At 44.2% G+C, this 15,000-nt stretch overlaps 1 protein-coding gene across 2 annotated transcripts in view; it reads left to right on the top strand.

Moving 5' to 3' along the window:
• LOC123504706 (insulin-like growth factor-binding protein complex acid labile subunit) overlaps window positions 1–10,006 on the top strand; it is a 49,475-nt gene extending 39,469 nt beyond the window's left edge. For both annotated transcript variants that reach the window (XM_045255448.1, XM_045255447.1), the window contains one exon: window positions 6,582–10,006. In XM_045255448.1, coding sequence (XP_045111383.1) covers window positions 6,705–8,813 — 2,109 coding nt within the window. In that variant the 5' untranslated portion in view covers window positions 6,582–6,704 and the 3' untranslated portion in view covers window positions 8,814–10,006. The remainder of the gene's footprint in view (window positions 1–6,581) is intronic.
• Window positions 10,007–15,000: the final 4,994 nt, after the last annotated feature.

Here is a 15,000-nt window from a genome sequence, read left to right as displayed (position 1 = left end):
AATTCGGCGAATCCAAGAGCGGCATATTAGGACTTGCAGTAAGGAGTGAATGGGAAGCAAGATGAGTGAGAAGACAAATCAGAAGAGGAGAAGAGGAGGAGGAAAAGGAAGAGGAGGAGGAGGAGGAGGAAGAAGCGGAAGAGGAAGATAAAGAGAAGGAGAATGAGGAGGAGGAGGAGGAGGAGGAGGAGGAGGAGGATGAAAAGGAATAGGAAGAATAACAGAAATAAGCAGAATATAGGAAGAAGTGGAAGTAGAGGAGGAGTAGGAGGAGAAGGAGGAAGGGAAAGATAAAAGGACACAGGAAAAAAAATACAACAACGGAAAGAAAACAAGAAAGCAAGAGAGAAAAAAATACAAGCGAGTGAGATGAAAACAGAACAGGGAGAGAGAAAACAATTAAGAACGAAAAATACCAAAACAAACTAAACAAGAAAACAAAAAAGGAAATAAAAAATAACAGGAAAAACAACAAAAAAAGACAACGTTAGAAGAGAGAGAAGTCAGAAGAAGAAAGAGAAGAAGGAAGAGGAAGAGGAGGAGGACGAGGAGGATGAAGAGAAGATGGAGAAGGAGCAGGAGAAGGAGAAAGAGGACGAGCAGAAAAAAAAAAAAAAGGAAGAATGGATATAAATGAAACAAAAACATCAAAATAACGAACGAGGAAGAAGAAAAGAAGAAATTCAGTCAGAAACGAGTCATGCAAGAGGAGGGAAGGTAATAATGAGGAGGAGGAAGCGGCAAGAGGAGGCAAGAGGGCAGCAGGAAGGCAAGACTTGGTTAAAAAAAAAAAAAAAAAAAAAAAAAAGCAAGGAGAAGGAAGGTGAGAAAAGGGTAATGAGCGGCATGAATGCGAGGAACAAAATTTTTATAAGACTCTTAAGAGGAAAGTAAAGACGGAAGGTTAAAGAGGATGAAAGGGACGAAGAATAAAACACGAGAGAGAGAGAGAGAGAGAGAGAGAGAGAGAGAGAGAGAGAGAGAGAGAGAGAGAGAGAGAGAGAGAGAGAGAGAGAGAGAGAGAGAGAGAGAGAGAGAGAGAGAGAGAGTACACCAAATTTGAATGACACGATGCATAAAAAAAATATATATATAGATACAAAGCAAGGGAGGAAGTGATAAGCGATGGATACCCGGAGGAAGGCAAGGAAATACACACACGCGTAAGACAAGATACAATAAACTATGGGTAGTTGGGGGAAGATTAACAAATTTTCCAGCCCATTAATGAAGAAGTAATAGTGCAGTAGAGGGAAGCAGAAAGGGTGAAGGAGGAAGAGGAGGAGGAGGAGGAGGAGGTGGTGCAGTAAGAGGAGTACGAAGGGTGGAGTTGTGGAGATCGGTAGTTTGAAGTCAAAAGAGATATCAGGTTAGTTTGTTCAGCCTTTCAACCTTGGGAGTCTGTTCAGAAGTAAGCCTGCGAATCTCTTTAGACACCTGTTCCCAAACTTGCAGATGGCAGGCTCAGGTGATGCTCTCTCTCTCTCTCTCTCTCTCTCTCTCTCTCTCTCTCTCTCTCTCTCTCTCTGTTTCAAATATAGCAGTATTTTTTGTCAGCTTTCCTTACAGAGACAGAAGTTCGCGCCACCTTAATTAATCAACAAGCTGCGAGAATTGCGTCACCTGAAAACTTTCCTCTACCTTCATCACCTCCGGTACTCTGAGAATCATTAATGAAGAAAAATATCTTTCCTCATCATCTATTTTTTTTTTCAAGCTTCCTTCCCTTCGTTATTTTCTTGTCCCTCTTCCTACTCTTCATCTTCCTCCTGTAGTCGTTTCTGCTAAGACTTTCCAGCTATTTCTGCTTGCCCACCACCATACATCACCATCACATCGCTAACACCACAATCTCTATTATCACCATCTTCCTGCTTTCCTTTCCTAACCTGTCCAGACCGACCCTAAAAGCATTCCGGCGGCAGCAGCACTGGGAATAAAACTATAACCATCGATTCTAAGAGTTTATACTAACACTGTTGCCGCCCACGCTCCCTCCCTCTATCACCCGTGCTATCATTACCGTCATCATAATTATATTCCCCTCCTCCACGAACATCAACATTCAAAGACTGTTTTGCTGGGATCCGAATGGCCCAAGTTTGGTTAGCGCGTAGAGTTAGAGTGAAACTTGTGTAGAGTGATCGCCGTAAGTGATGGCGAGGCAGGATGGTAAGGAGGGCGGGAGGGAGGAGAAGGAAGGGGCACAGGAAGTGACGAGACGACAGTGTGTGTGTGTGTGTGTGTGTGTGTGTGTGTGTGTGTGTGTGTGTGTGTGTGTGTGTGTGTGTGTGTGTGTGTGTGTGTGTGTGTGTGTGTGTGTGTGTGATAACAATACTATTTGTATTAATGCACAGAGAGAGAGAGAGAGAGAGAGAGAGAGAGAGAGAGAGAGAGAGAGAGAGAGAGAGAGAGAGAGAGAGAGAGAGAGAGAGAGAGAGAGAGAGAGAGAGAGAGAGAGAGAGAAAGGGGGGATGGTGGAAGAAGGGGGAGGCAGAATGTGGATAACAGGCTCCAGAAGCTTGACTAAAGGGACTAATTACATTATGGTAATGACGCTATCTTATCGCCAATCCTCCGCCACGTTAATGACCCTCCACTTGGGGAAGGAGAGGGGGGGGGCGTGCTCCCCTTAACCTCCACTGTGTCGCCAAGACGCCTGAACCAACACCAAATGAGAACCTTACGAGATAAGTGAAAGTGACTTAACTTATCTTCGCCTCTATTGCCAAAGCTCTCCTGAGAGATGAAGAAAAAGCTACATAAACAGAAAAAGAAAGACATTAGGAAGATAAAACAAGGAAACAAACACACAGTATTAAACAATAATTTCTTTTCAAAAACTACAACTTAGTTATCTTAATATTTACACAAAACTACATGCACTACTTACATATACATTCTTCACGTAGAATTTAGAAATGACAAAAAAAAAAAGAGACTCCTATGCCACCCTCGGAGTCCCCCTAGATATATTTCTTTAGGGACAAGCACCTCAATGGATCTTTTTTTTTTTTATCATTTTATATCTTGCCCTTTGCTGGTGTTCCCTCTTACATAAAAAAAAATCCTTTGATCAATATAAAATGTGGAAAGTAAAAAAAGTCTTATAAATAACTACAACATCGACTCAGATACACCAATTTTAAAACTGATGGCAAATATTCTTCCTAACACCACTGGCTCGCTGGTCACAATTTACTTCACTACAAGGCCAGCGTTTCAGAGACCCAGGGTTGGAATCTCGTCAGCAGTGAAGCACAAGGAAAAGGCCATACGAGATGAAGCGAATACAACATGTTACTAATAGTACCGCCGCTAATCCTCATCTCGTAATTCGCACGCCCTCCACACCAGTCTCCCGCCCACTACAAGCTGCCGTAAAAGCGATGAGAGTGAATCATTGAAAAACATGTGTAAATGTGCGTAGTTTTTTTTTTTTTTTTGTAGCAAACTGTTTTGTGTATCTTTAAGTTGCATTTCATGACACACACACACACACACACACACACACACACACACACACACACACACACACACACACACTCACTCACTCACTCACTCACTCACTCACTCACTCACTCACTCACTCACTCACTCACTCACTCACTCACTCACTCACTCTCTCTCTCTCTCTCTCTCTCTCTCTCTCTCTCTCTCTCTCTCTCTCTCTCTCTCTCTCTCTCTCTCTGTTATGTAGCATCTGCAAGGCGAAGGAAAATTAATGTTTCATTCGTGCGTGCCGCTTAAATGAAGAATTCGAACAAATGCGCCGTTTGGTAGCATAGTGTACGTGTTGGCGTCGGTGGTGGCAGCGTGATGGAAGGGGTGTGGGAGTGGAGGCTGCAATATTGGTGGTGGTGGTGGTGGTGGTGGTGATGGTGGTGGTGGTGGTGGTGGTGGTGGTGGTGAGTGTCGAGGATGGTAAGAGTGATAGCAGTGAAAGTGATAGTGATAGCGGTAATATTACTGTTATCGCTATGGTTGATGTCATCTTCTTGTTATCATTGTTCCTTGTTTGTGTCACTTGGGCTGGTAAAAGATGTAGCTGTTGGTGGCGCATCCTCACCCATTTTTATTAGTGATGGTGGTGGTAATTGTGGTGGTGGTGCTGGTTGTGGTGGTGGAGGTGGTGGTGTGGTAATGTTAGCTAGTCCATTTTTTTCTCTTAATCATAATTACCATGTGAACAGTTCTTGTGAGTATCTTATCTTTCACGTCACTATCCCAACCTTTCATGCAATATCTCTTGTCATCGCTATCCATCTTCTTCACTCTTCTTTCAGCCTTTTCTCCTCCGTCTTGTCCTCACGGCCGGCCTGTCTCCCTCGCAACCTGTCCCACCAAACATTTTTACGGGTGAACCAACTTTGTCTCATAAAACATCACGGAGCGCCAACGCTGTGTGAGACGCGAGGCACACGCCTTTGTTTACGATCCCTGACATACAGCATAAGGTTCATTCTCGCCCTCAGCGTGCGAGTAGTGCCAGGCTACGGCTTGTACCGTACAGGCTTTGTTCTTATTCCCAAATAATAAAAGACATTCTTCCTTCACTGTGGTGTAATTCTGCTTTCAAAATCTGCATGATAACTTTTGAGCAAGAAACAGGAACCTCGTCGGTGATTTATCACATCTGGCATTACACAATTTGCATTACATTATATAAAGTGTTTCGGAGATGAAAAGAAAAATGTTTGCCAAGGTGTTCCTGTGTGTATCGTGTGCATGCAAGCCACGTCATACCTGCCAGATGGCGATGGTAAAACACCTCCCCCTGCTTCCGCCTTCAAAGGTGTATCATCACGCTCCTTCACAACTAAGAAAAACTTCCGTCCAAACTTGTGTGATATAAGTATGGATCAGAAAACAAAAATTATTTCTCAGCCAGATAAGCTGCAAGAAGCTTTGACAGGATCGAAGTTTGTCTGAAGCTCTCAGGCAGTTTGGCGGATCCCGACAGGACGAGGAGCGAGACGAAAGGGAATGTTGCTTTGTTTAAGGTCCTCGCTCGGGAAACGTGTTGTATTTTTTCAGACTTCATCTTAATACATTGTAGATCGATACGGAAACAAGTTAACCATACATTTCTCTGTCTGAGTGTCTTCGTTTTATTAGGCATGGTGGCGTCACACTGCCGCGCGGACAAGACGATGGGTTCATTGCTCCATGCTAGGAGTGTTATGGCACCATATAATTGAAGACTATCTATATTCACTTCAAATACTAGTATGGCGGCCTTGTACGTGTCAGTACACATTGAAAATAATATATATACAATGTGGTTTAATATTGATTTATTTACTGATTTATATATTTATCAGTCGATTTATTAATTCATTTCTAAGTTTTGGAGAGGATAAAATAATACTTCCAAAGTTTGTCCCATTAAATGAACTGCAGCATTTAAGTTTTGAAGCATCTTCTCTTAATTAATACATGAAACACGAGGCACACTAACTATTCTTAAGCTGCCATGAACGTAATCCTCGTCCCCGCGGTGCAGAGGAAGGCCCGGAAGGGAAGCCCCAGCATTCACCAACGACAAACTGGCTGCCACAAACCACAATTACAGTCTCCACTCCTTTGTCTTGCCGGGAATGCGGGAAAATTTGAGTCGATCTCACGGTTCATTAATCCTAAACACTGGCTCAATTCCACAATCTCGTTAGATGCACAGTGACTGACTCTGTCTTTTAGATCCCACTCTCACTATGCTTCAAAGATAGCAGAGGAGGAGGAAAAAAAAAAGAGAAAAGTTATGGAAGGTAAAAGTAAACGTGTGCGTGTATTACTGAAACTTTACTCTCCCACCGATATATTCCTTTTTGCTCTTATTACTGACCCATATAGGAGAGAGAGAGAGAGAGAGAGAGAGAGAGAGAGAGAGAGAGAGAGAGAGAGAGAGAGAGAGAGAGACTTTCATACTAGTGAAATAGTATTGCAGTCAGTGCCATTTCAAGTTGTCCCTTTCCTCCCTTAACTGAATGGAAGCAACCAAGAAGACACCATGCACGTGTAGTGCAAAGACACTCGGGATGAGAGGAACAAATACAACGAAGTTTACTTATTATATGATTATGTTCTTGATCTTGAACGACATCTTTATATTGTAAAGGTGTGCAGGGACTCAAAACATTGACTCAAAAACAGTGAAAGTGTAGACATAACCTGTAATCTATATCCATGTCAAAACAAAATTGGTGCACCAAAATCAAAACATTCCATACATAAAAAGAAGAGTAAAAACCGTGGGAAACTCGCGAATCATTTTTCAAAACAGAAAGAATAGCCTTTAAACCTGTAAAAAAAAAAAAAAAAAAAAAAAAGTGGTGAATGACGTTTTTTTCGCCGTTCATAGAATATAGGTAGACCTGTCAAGCTTTTATTTCAGTGTGTGTGTGTGTGTGTGTGTGTGTGTGTGTGTGTGTGTGTGTGTGTGTGTGTGTGTGTGTGTGTGTGTGTGTGTGTGTGTATTATGTATGTATGTGAATATGCATTTGCATATCCCTGATAGCAACGTCATCATCTTTCCATAAACATTGACATGTGACCATTAACATGCTTTTCTTTCTTTTCAGGAGGGCGTCGCCGCCACGCCTGCCGAAGCTCAGAGTCATGGAAAGAAAGGAGATGCCTCTAGACGCCCCCCCTGGCGGCTTCACGGACAAGGCGGTGGAGTAGTGTATGAGGAGGCGGCCGCGATGGTGGGAGGTGGCGGTGACAGGACGCCGCTGCTGATGGTGGCTCGCTGTCCTTCCCCTTCCAATGACGACACTGCGTGGAGTTGCTCCCCAGATTCTGCGTCCGTCCCTCCCCCGACCCCTCCACGCGCAACTCCCTGTGTGGACCATGTTCAGGGAAAGCGAAAAAAAATCCTTGCCAAGTTGGGTCTTTCTTCCGTGCTTTCGCCGCGTGTCCCGCCAGCTAAAGGCACAGCGAATGCGACGGGGATGACAAAACCACGCGGAAAGAGCATTAGTCTGTCCTTCAGTCTACCATGGACGCGACAAAAATATTTTGGCAAAAGCCGTGCTGTTACGGCAGATGTTGCCTTAAAACCTGAACACAGCCGCTGCCTGAAGAGCAGGACGCATGACGAGGAAGGCGAAGAGTCACCCGTCCTCTTGACGTCCCCGGAAGCTACAAAAAGGAGAAAACGCCGGTTATGGTGGACATCGAGGGGCTACAAGACTGTGCCCGCGGAGGCACAGAATCAGACCACAAATCAGGTGAGCTGTGAGAGGCCATCACAAGCCTGGGTTCCCGCCGCCCCGGCGTGGTCTTCTGTAATCCAAGGGTTGCAGTCTGTGGCCCTGGTGTTGGTTGTGACTCTCCTGAGCCCTGTCGGTGCATTCTGCCCACGCGGGTGTGTGTGTGACGACCAGAGGCTGCGGTCCCAATGTGTCAACGCCGACTTGGACGTGATCCCCATACTGATGAACCCCGGCACACTGGAGCTCAACTTAAGCCACAACAAGATCAAGACCATCCTGGAGGGTTTGACCTTCTACGACGTGTTGCAGCACCTTGATCTTGCCCACAACGAGGTGGTGTCGCTTGGCTCACAGAACTTTGCATCACAGCGGTCGCTTCATACACTTATCATTAACAACAACAAAGTCTCAAAAATTCACAGTAGAGCCTTTCTTGGCCTTTCTAAGCTCACTACTTTAGATTTAAGTGACAATTATATAGAAACTATTGAAAGCAATGCTTTTGGCTCTCTGGGGAAATTGAAACTCCTTGATTTATCTAACAATCGAATAAAAAACCTGACTATAAACACTTTTGCAAAGCTCCGGGGACTCAAAAAGCTCGATTTGTGCAAAAACGAGCTTAAGCATATATTTACTGAAGTGTTTGAGCCACTGAGGGAGCTCAAGGAACTGGACTTGTGTTCTAACCAGATAACGAGCATCCAGAATTTTGCCTTCAAAAGCTTGAAGGGTTTGAAGATCCTCAAGCTGAGCAATAACCAGATGTATCACATTCAAGAAAAGGCCTTCAGTGGTCTGGACTCTCTGAAGGACCTGTGTCTTAAGGATAATGCGTTCACTAGCATACCAAGCCTCGTTCTCGCACCCATTGGTGATCTGGAAGAACTGGACTTCAGCATCAACCCTCTGACGTCACTTTCCTTTGGTCCCTTTGTACATGTTCCCAAACTCAAGAGTCTCCACATATCACGGTGTGAGAATCTGTCCTCCATAGACAGTGGAGCATTCACTAGCTTGGGATACCTCACCTCACTGGAGTTAAGCTTTAACCCTCAGCTAACCTCCCTCCAGCAAGACGTGTTCAAGCCGCTCTCCAGCCTGCAGGATCTAGTTCTCAGAGGTAACGGTTTGAGGACCTTTGACAGGTCCCTCGTCAGCTCCACCATTCTTCAGTCCCTTGACCTGCGGGACAATAGCCTCGAGTGTAACTGCTCCATCAAGTGGCTGCAAGAGGCAAGTCTAAACAATAGTATCTCACTTAAAATTGAGGAGATTCTGTGCGCAGGCCCGGAACTGCTGAGAGGAAGAAGCCTCTCAGAGTTATCAGAATATGATCTGGAGTGCTACAATAACGTAGTCGTAGTGGCCTCTTGTGCCGCCGCCTCCATGGCCCTCGTGCTGCTCCTTGTCGCCTTTGGCATTGTGTATTACAAGAACTGCCGCAAGATGAAGGCGATGGTGCACGACCACTGGCCCGAAAAGATTGTGGCTACGTGGAAGGACCCGGAATACCAAAAACAGCAGTTGGAAGACGAGGAATATACTTTCCACTCACTGCGCGGTGTCCAGCACATTCCCGTCACAGTCATCTGACAGGAGCTCGGTGGAGACCAGCCTCCGCCCGCTGGCCTCCACGACGAGCTCATCAACAGGACAAAGGCGCTCAAGAATACTTTCAAGCCAGAGGACACCATCAGAAGATCCTCTCGCCGCTCCGGAAACAGTCGGACTCTCCAGGACCACTACTCCTCGCTCAAGGCCCCGCCAAGGACCACTCAAGAGGGATACTTTGGTGTGGTTCCGCTGGAGAACGGCGTGGTTTGCAACAACAGCAGCAGCGGAAATAGCAACACATGTAACGGCATTCAGCGAATCTCACAGTACCTACCACCCTCGCCTCCACCTGGCGCCGCCCCTCGCAACCACAAGCCGCCCATTTACGCGGAACCGCAAATAAAGATCCGCCCAGGAAGCGGCGACGGGGCTGCCACGAAGGCTTCTAAGGACTCTGGGTATTACTCTTGTGAGTTTCTAGATCAGAACCCGTACACTGGTTCCATGAAGGAGGCCAGCAAGACAAGAGGAAACTCCTTCCATTCCAGCAGGAGTCTGGGCCGCCACCTACCACCCAGCGATTCAGGCGTGTTTACGCTAAGCCACGTGTACGCGCGCCAGGGGCAGCAGGGGTTCAGCAGCCACCAGGAAGGCATCTACGACAACATAATATAATACCGGCCTCGGCTGCAGGGGAACTCTCACGCCCCGTGTTTCATGGTTAATAAATACATAATATCACGTTTCTCCCTCATTTGTATAGCAAATAGTTACTGTTATAAGTCACATTTGTTTCTCTCAATGCATGATATTGTAAAATAACAAAGATAATTATAACACCCACATTACCAACACACCCCAGTTCCTCTTTGCTCATGAACCTTCAAAGTGATAGACTCAAGCAGCACTTTTAAGAACGTTGTTTTACCACTCGTAATGAGTCGCATACGGGAGAGTCACCCTCAGATTTATATCACCATGTACAGTACCGCTCAGTCCCTCCGGACGCCTGCACTCGTTTATTTTCTAGGTCTTAAGGATGTTGCTTGGGATCGGTGAGCTCTTCGCTGTGCCACCGATAATCAAAACCCAAAGACGACGCAGAAAAGTCGTCATTGTCTTGGAATACCAGTGTCAGATTCATTGGATAAATAATAATAGTAATAATATTAAAACGATTTTGTATACTATAAACTGTTTTTTCCCGTCATTAAAATTATGATTATGCTTCACTTTTGTTTCCTTCGAAGGAACCTTTGTGCTTGTCTTTTAAAACATCTCCTGACAATATTTTTTTCTGAAAATGAAGATAAACACAAATGAGGAACGAAGAAAAGGTGAAACTAAAAAGAAAATACATCTCGCTTCTTTTTCGTCCTTAATGGCTCACACATTTGTCACAAGTATATCCATTAATAAAGAAATGGCACTCCATGTAGAGTAAAGGTAGTTATTGTTTAAAAGTAATGATTATAAGAGAAAGTTTACCTCTAGGCAGCTACTTACTTATATTTCCCACAATACATATGATGAAGTAAATAATTGTCCTCATATTATATTGTATCATTTATTGCACGTACATATTTCTTAGCCTGGATACAATTTAGCATTATTTTTGTTTTAATCTATTAACAAATAACCCAAAATAAGTTCATGACGACTTCTATTTCTAAATGGGATTGCTTGGTATGATGCCATGGCTGACAATAATGAATAAAAATCATAAGAGGAAAAAAATCTAACCCAAAATAGCCTTCAAAGTTAATGCACCACCACCACCACCACCACCACGGTCGTCTGCTGGTCACCCAGCCAGCCTTCTCCATTACGGAGCGAGCTCAGACCTCATAGACCGATCTTCGGGTAGGACTGAGACCACAATACACTCCACACACCGGGAAAGCGAGGCCACAACCCCTCGACTTACATCCCCTACCTACTTGCTGCTAAGTGAACAGGGTCTACACATTAAGAGGCTTGCCCATTTGCCTCGCCACTTCCCGGGACTCGAACCCGGTCCTCTCGATTGTGAGTCGAACGTGCTAACCACTACACTACGTGGTGTGTGCAAATATAATCTTAAAATCTGTACGTCAATTGGCCGTTCTGTGGCAATATTTTTAAAAGAATATACATGGCATTTGATTTGTCGACAATCCTTCATCACATGCAGGTACCGACACTGGCACACCAAGTGTCCAACGCTGTTAGAAATCTCAAAATGGACTGCCTTACTGCTTTTTAACATATTTAAGAAGGAAATTAGAATATGTTAAAAAATTTCTAAAATATCATTAACATCACTATTCCTGCTACTGTTAGTATGTCTGCTATTACTACCACCACTACTAGAACTTCAATAACAGCAACAAATACTATTATCACTATACTAAAAAAAAAACAAGATAAATAGATAAATAAAGAAATGAAGAAATAAGCTAACAAAACTGCCAGAACGCAGAATCAGATACAAAAAAGGTAGAAAAATAATCTAAGGACCTGGCTACAATCCGAACACATCCACGCCACACACAAAATAAAACTCACGCTTCACTGCTGAACCGGAGCCTCCATTTGCCTCAAGACAATGTGGGTTCGGGTTTGGGTGGGTGAGAGTGCAGCGGAGGGTGTGGATGCCGCAGCGATGAGAAAGCCAAATCGTGTTGGACAAGTTGCGTGTGGGTAAAAGTGAGACGAAGAATAGCTGTGGATACGAAATGGAGCTGAGTTGACACTTTGCAGGAGACAGAGCGAAGGGTGATAGGGCGCGAATAGCGAGGGAGAGATAAAAGCGAAGACGAATCCATGAAGGGAAAAATAAACTATAAAAACGAAACATGGACGCTACGCAAAACTATGAATAAAAAAAAAAAAAAAGAGCGAAGAAAGATAGAAAGATAAGAGTGTTATATGGAAAGGAAAGAAGCAAGAAAGAATTAATCGGAATGGGATGATTTTAATAATAGAAAAAATATTCAAACTATGGAAATCGGAAGTGAATAATAGAGTGCAAATGTGAACGAATGAATGAATGAAGTTGTAAGTAACGTAAAGACAGATTATCAGCATATGGAGAAGTCTGGATGGAAAAATTTATGGTAAATCTGAAGTGAGTGGATAATGGTTATGAAGAGGCAGTGTTGGTGACGTCACAAGTGTAGCAGCATTACGGTTGGAGATGGGAAGTGGCAGTGATGGCATGAAAGTGAATACAGAATGGAAAGGATGGAAATGAGATGGAAAAGAAGGAAAACTTAAGCAAACGTGTAAGAAGCAACATCAGAATTACACTTATTGATATCCTTTCTTTAAGACGAAGTAATCATCCGTGCGCTATGCCCTAGGCCTTACTTTACGTTTTCCTCCTGTGTATCATTTCATAACTCATCGCCTGGAAGATTATTGAGTCTTTACAACTCTATAAGAACTTTCAATGACAGTTGTGTCTAATGATCTGTTTCTGCTTTTGATATCAGTTAAATTTCTTGTCATTACAGCTGGAAAGGTTTTCTGTATCAGTCCAACTTTCATGCAAATAAGGACTAATATTGATGCATGGCCTAATTCAAACAATGAATCATGTATATCAAAATCATTCAACTGTAGCGTTTTTATTTTATGTATCACACGTGGTGTAATCTATCAGTTTTAAGAGTAAGATGAAAAATTAACGTACTGAGGACACTCTCAAGATTATTCCACAAAATTATTCAACTAATGCCAATGATTATTCTAAACTTTGTTTTCACTTCAACTGGCTTCAAACCAAACTTCTTTGTTCATTCTCCAATGAATACATAGAACAAAAACAAAAAGAGCGGGGAAGGAAGTGCCCCAACTGTCAACACAAACAAAGGTTCAAACAAAGCGCGAAGCCGTAGACATCATGTTTTTGCCCCTGAGGACCTCTTAGGAGAACTCTAGGCGTCCACTTCATAACCGAGCCGAGCTGCCTTCCCCTCTCGGTGTTTGTGCACGATAAATAGGTCGTATCGTGCCCTTTGAGAGAGCAAATAGAATGCCCGAACACTCAGCTGATCCTCCCCTCCGCCAATTCACTCCCACAATGCACCACAGCGAGAGGAGAGAGGGGGAGTGTTTGTTGACATTAGTGACGTCATACGAGGCAGCCGCGAGTCGGCTTGGTGCCCTGGATCAACCGCCTTGCCCTGATCCGCTGCGCCTCCACATGGGCCCAAATCCGTTATGGTTCAGGGAAAAGGTGGAAAAAAAGTTATGGTAAGTACAGTCATGCTTCCAAGACGCCAGGGCTGGAATGAGACACACACATTCACTCTCACTCTCACTCACTCTCTCTCTCTCTCTTAGATACATACGTGTGTGTGTGTGTGTGTGTGTGTGTGTGTGTGTGTGTGTGTGTGTGTGTGTGTGTGTGTGTGTGTGTGTGTGTGTGTGTGTGTGTGTGTGTGTGTGTGTGTGTGTGTGTGTAGAATAAAATGAAAAAGAAAAGAACCACCGCCACATATTGAGAGAGAGAGAGAGAGAGAGAGAGAGAGAGAGAGAGAGAGAGAGAGAGAGAGAGAGAGAGAGAGAGAGAGTGGGTCATAGGGGACTAGGAACTGTAATAAGAGACACGTGGAACACAGGATGGTGAAGGCTAGTGTAGTAATTTCTTGTCCGGCGGAAAGTTACGATAAAGAAAGAGGCCCGTTTCTCTCTCTCTCTCTCTCTCTCTCTCTCTCTCTCTCTCTCTCTCTCTCTCTCTCTCAAATTCGCTCCAAGGCTGACACCACCTCCACAACACCTTAGCCTGGCACCCCTTTAGCCATCTTCCTTGTCTTCCACCACCACCACCACCACCACCACCACCACCACCACCTCCTCCTCCTCCTCCTCCTCCTCCTCCTCCTCCTCCTCCTCCTCCTCCTACTCCTCCTCCTCCTCCTCCTCCTCCTCCTTCTCCTAAGAATCTGCCCGTTCCCACCCGCGCCCCGGACCCCCGCGTCTCCCCGGGCTGGCTGCCAAGTTTACACTGAGACAAAGAGGAAGAAAGGGAGAGAAAAATGCTTTTAGAGGAATATATTTTCCCTCTCTCTCTCTCTCTCTCTCTCTCTCTCTCTCTCTCTCTCTCTCTCTCTCTCTACCCCTGTCACCAAGAATTCCACCTTGCCTTACGTACTCGTATTTCGCGTAAGCCGACCACCGATGACGCACCAAAATAAAGCAACGATAAAGAACAGATGTGGATTATTATTTTTTCTCTCTCTCTTTCCCCGATAAATGTGAAGAAATGTTAAACTGGAAAGCCATATTTTTCAGAAACGGGGAGAAAAAAAAACTATGTGGAATTACTTTTGTTTCTGTGTGTAATCTATTGGAGGGGGGGAGATAGAGAAAGGCAGGGTGTTTTAGGTGCTCTTGTGGATACGTTTCTTTCCATCAGACTTCTTTATTTTCTTCGTGCACCAATACAATGAAAAATACTTGTTAATTGATGGATATGAGATACTGATTAGACAGTATTTCATTAGCTGACCAAAAGAAAAGCGCACAACACGTATTTAATATTTTGCTGATTCTGTGCATTTTTTTTTCCGTTTCTCACATTATCCTCAAATTGACTATATGTCCGTGAGAGTCAACGAGGTGTGTGTGTGTGTGTGTGTGTGTGTGTGTGTGTGTGTGTGTGTGTGTGTGTGTGTGTGTGTGTGTGTGTGTGTGTGTGTGTGTGTGTGTGTGTGTGTGTGTGTGTGTGTGTGTGTGTGTTAGCAAACCGAAATAAAAAAAAAAATCGAAGCAATTAAAGAAGTTAAGCGTCGCGGCAGCAGCAGTAATTATTCAAAAGTATGGAAACTTGTAAGAATTTGTTAGGGTTCGTTAAGTAATTTGTGACTATCATGCAAGAATAACTTTATTCCTTTTCGTTCCTTCTCGAGATTTATGAATTAACTTGATGTCAAAATGAAATGAAGTGATAGGTTACTGATGTGTTATTCTATCACACCAACAATAATACTAATGATGTGAAATAACAACAAGAAGTATATTCTTGAAATGAAGTTCAATAACCTGCAATACCTACACCACAACCCAACACTCGCTGCTCGCGCACAGCTGGCGGCACACAGGCTTGGTATCATAGGTCCGATCCCGTAAGAGGATTCGAAACGCGGGGTTGGTGGCGGTTACCACTTCTGCATGGCGTGGAGGACTGTGGGCCGAAGTTACTGAGGTGGACGGGCCGGTGAACGTACAGACGTGACAG

This window comes from Portunus trituberculatus, chromosome 17 (assembly GCF_017591435.1).
Source record: "Portunus trituberculatus isolate SZX2019 chromosome 17, ASM1759143v1, whole genome shotgun sequence".
Classification (NCBI taxonomy): Eukaryota; Metazoa; Arthropoda; class Malacostraca; order Decapoda; family Portunidae; genus Portunus; species Portunus trituberculatus.
This window is presented reverse-complemented; position numbering and strand designations above follow the sequence as displayed.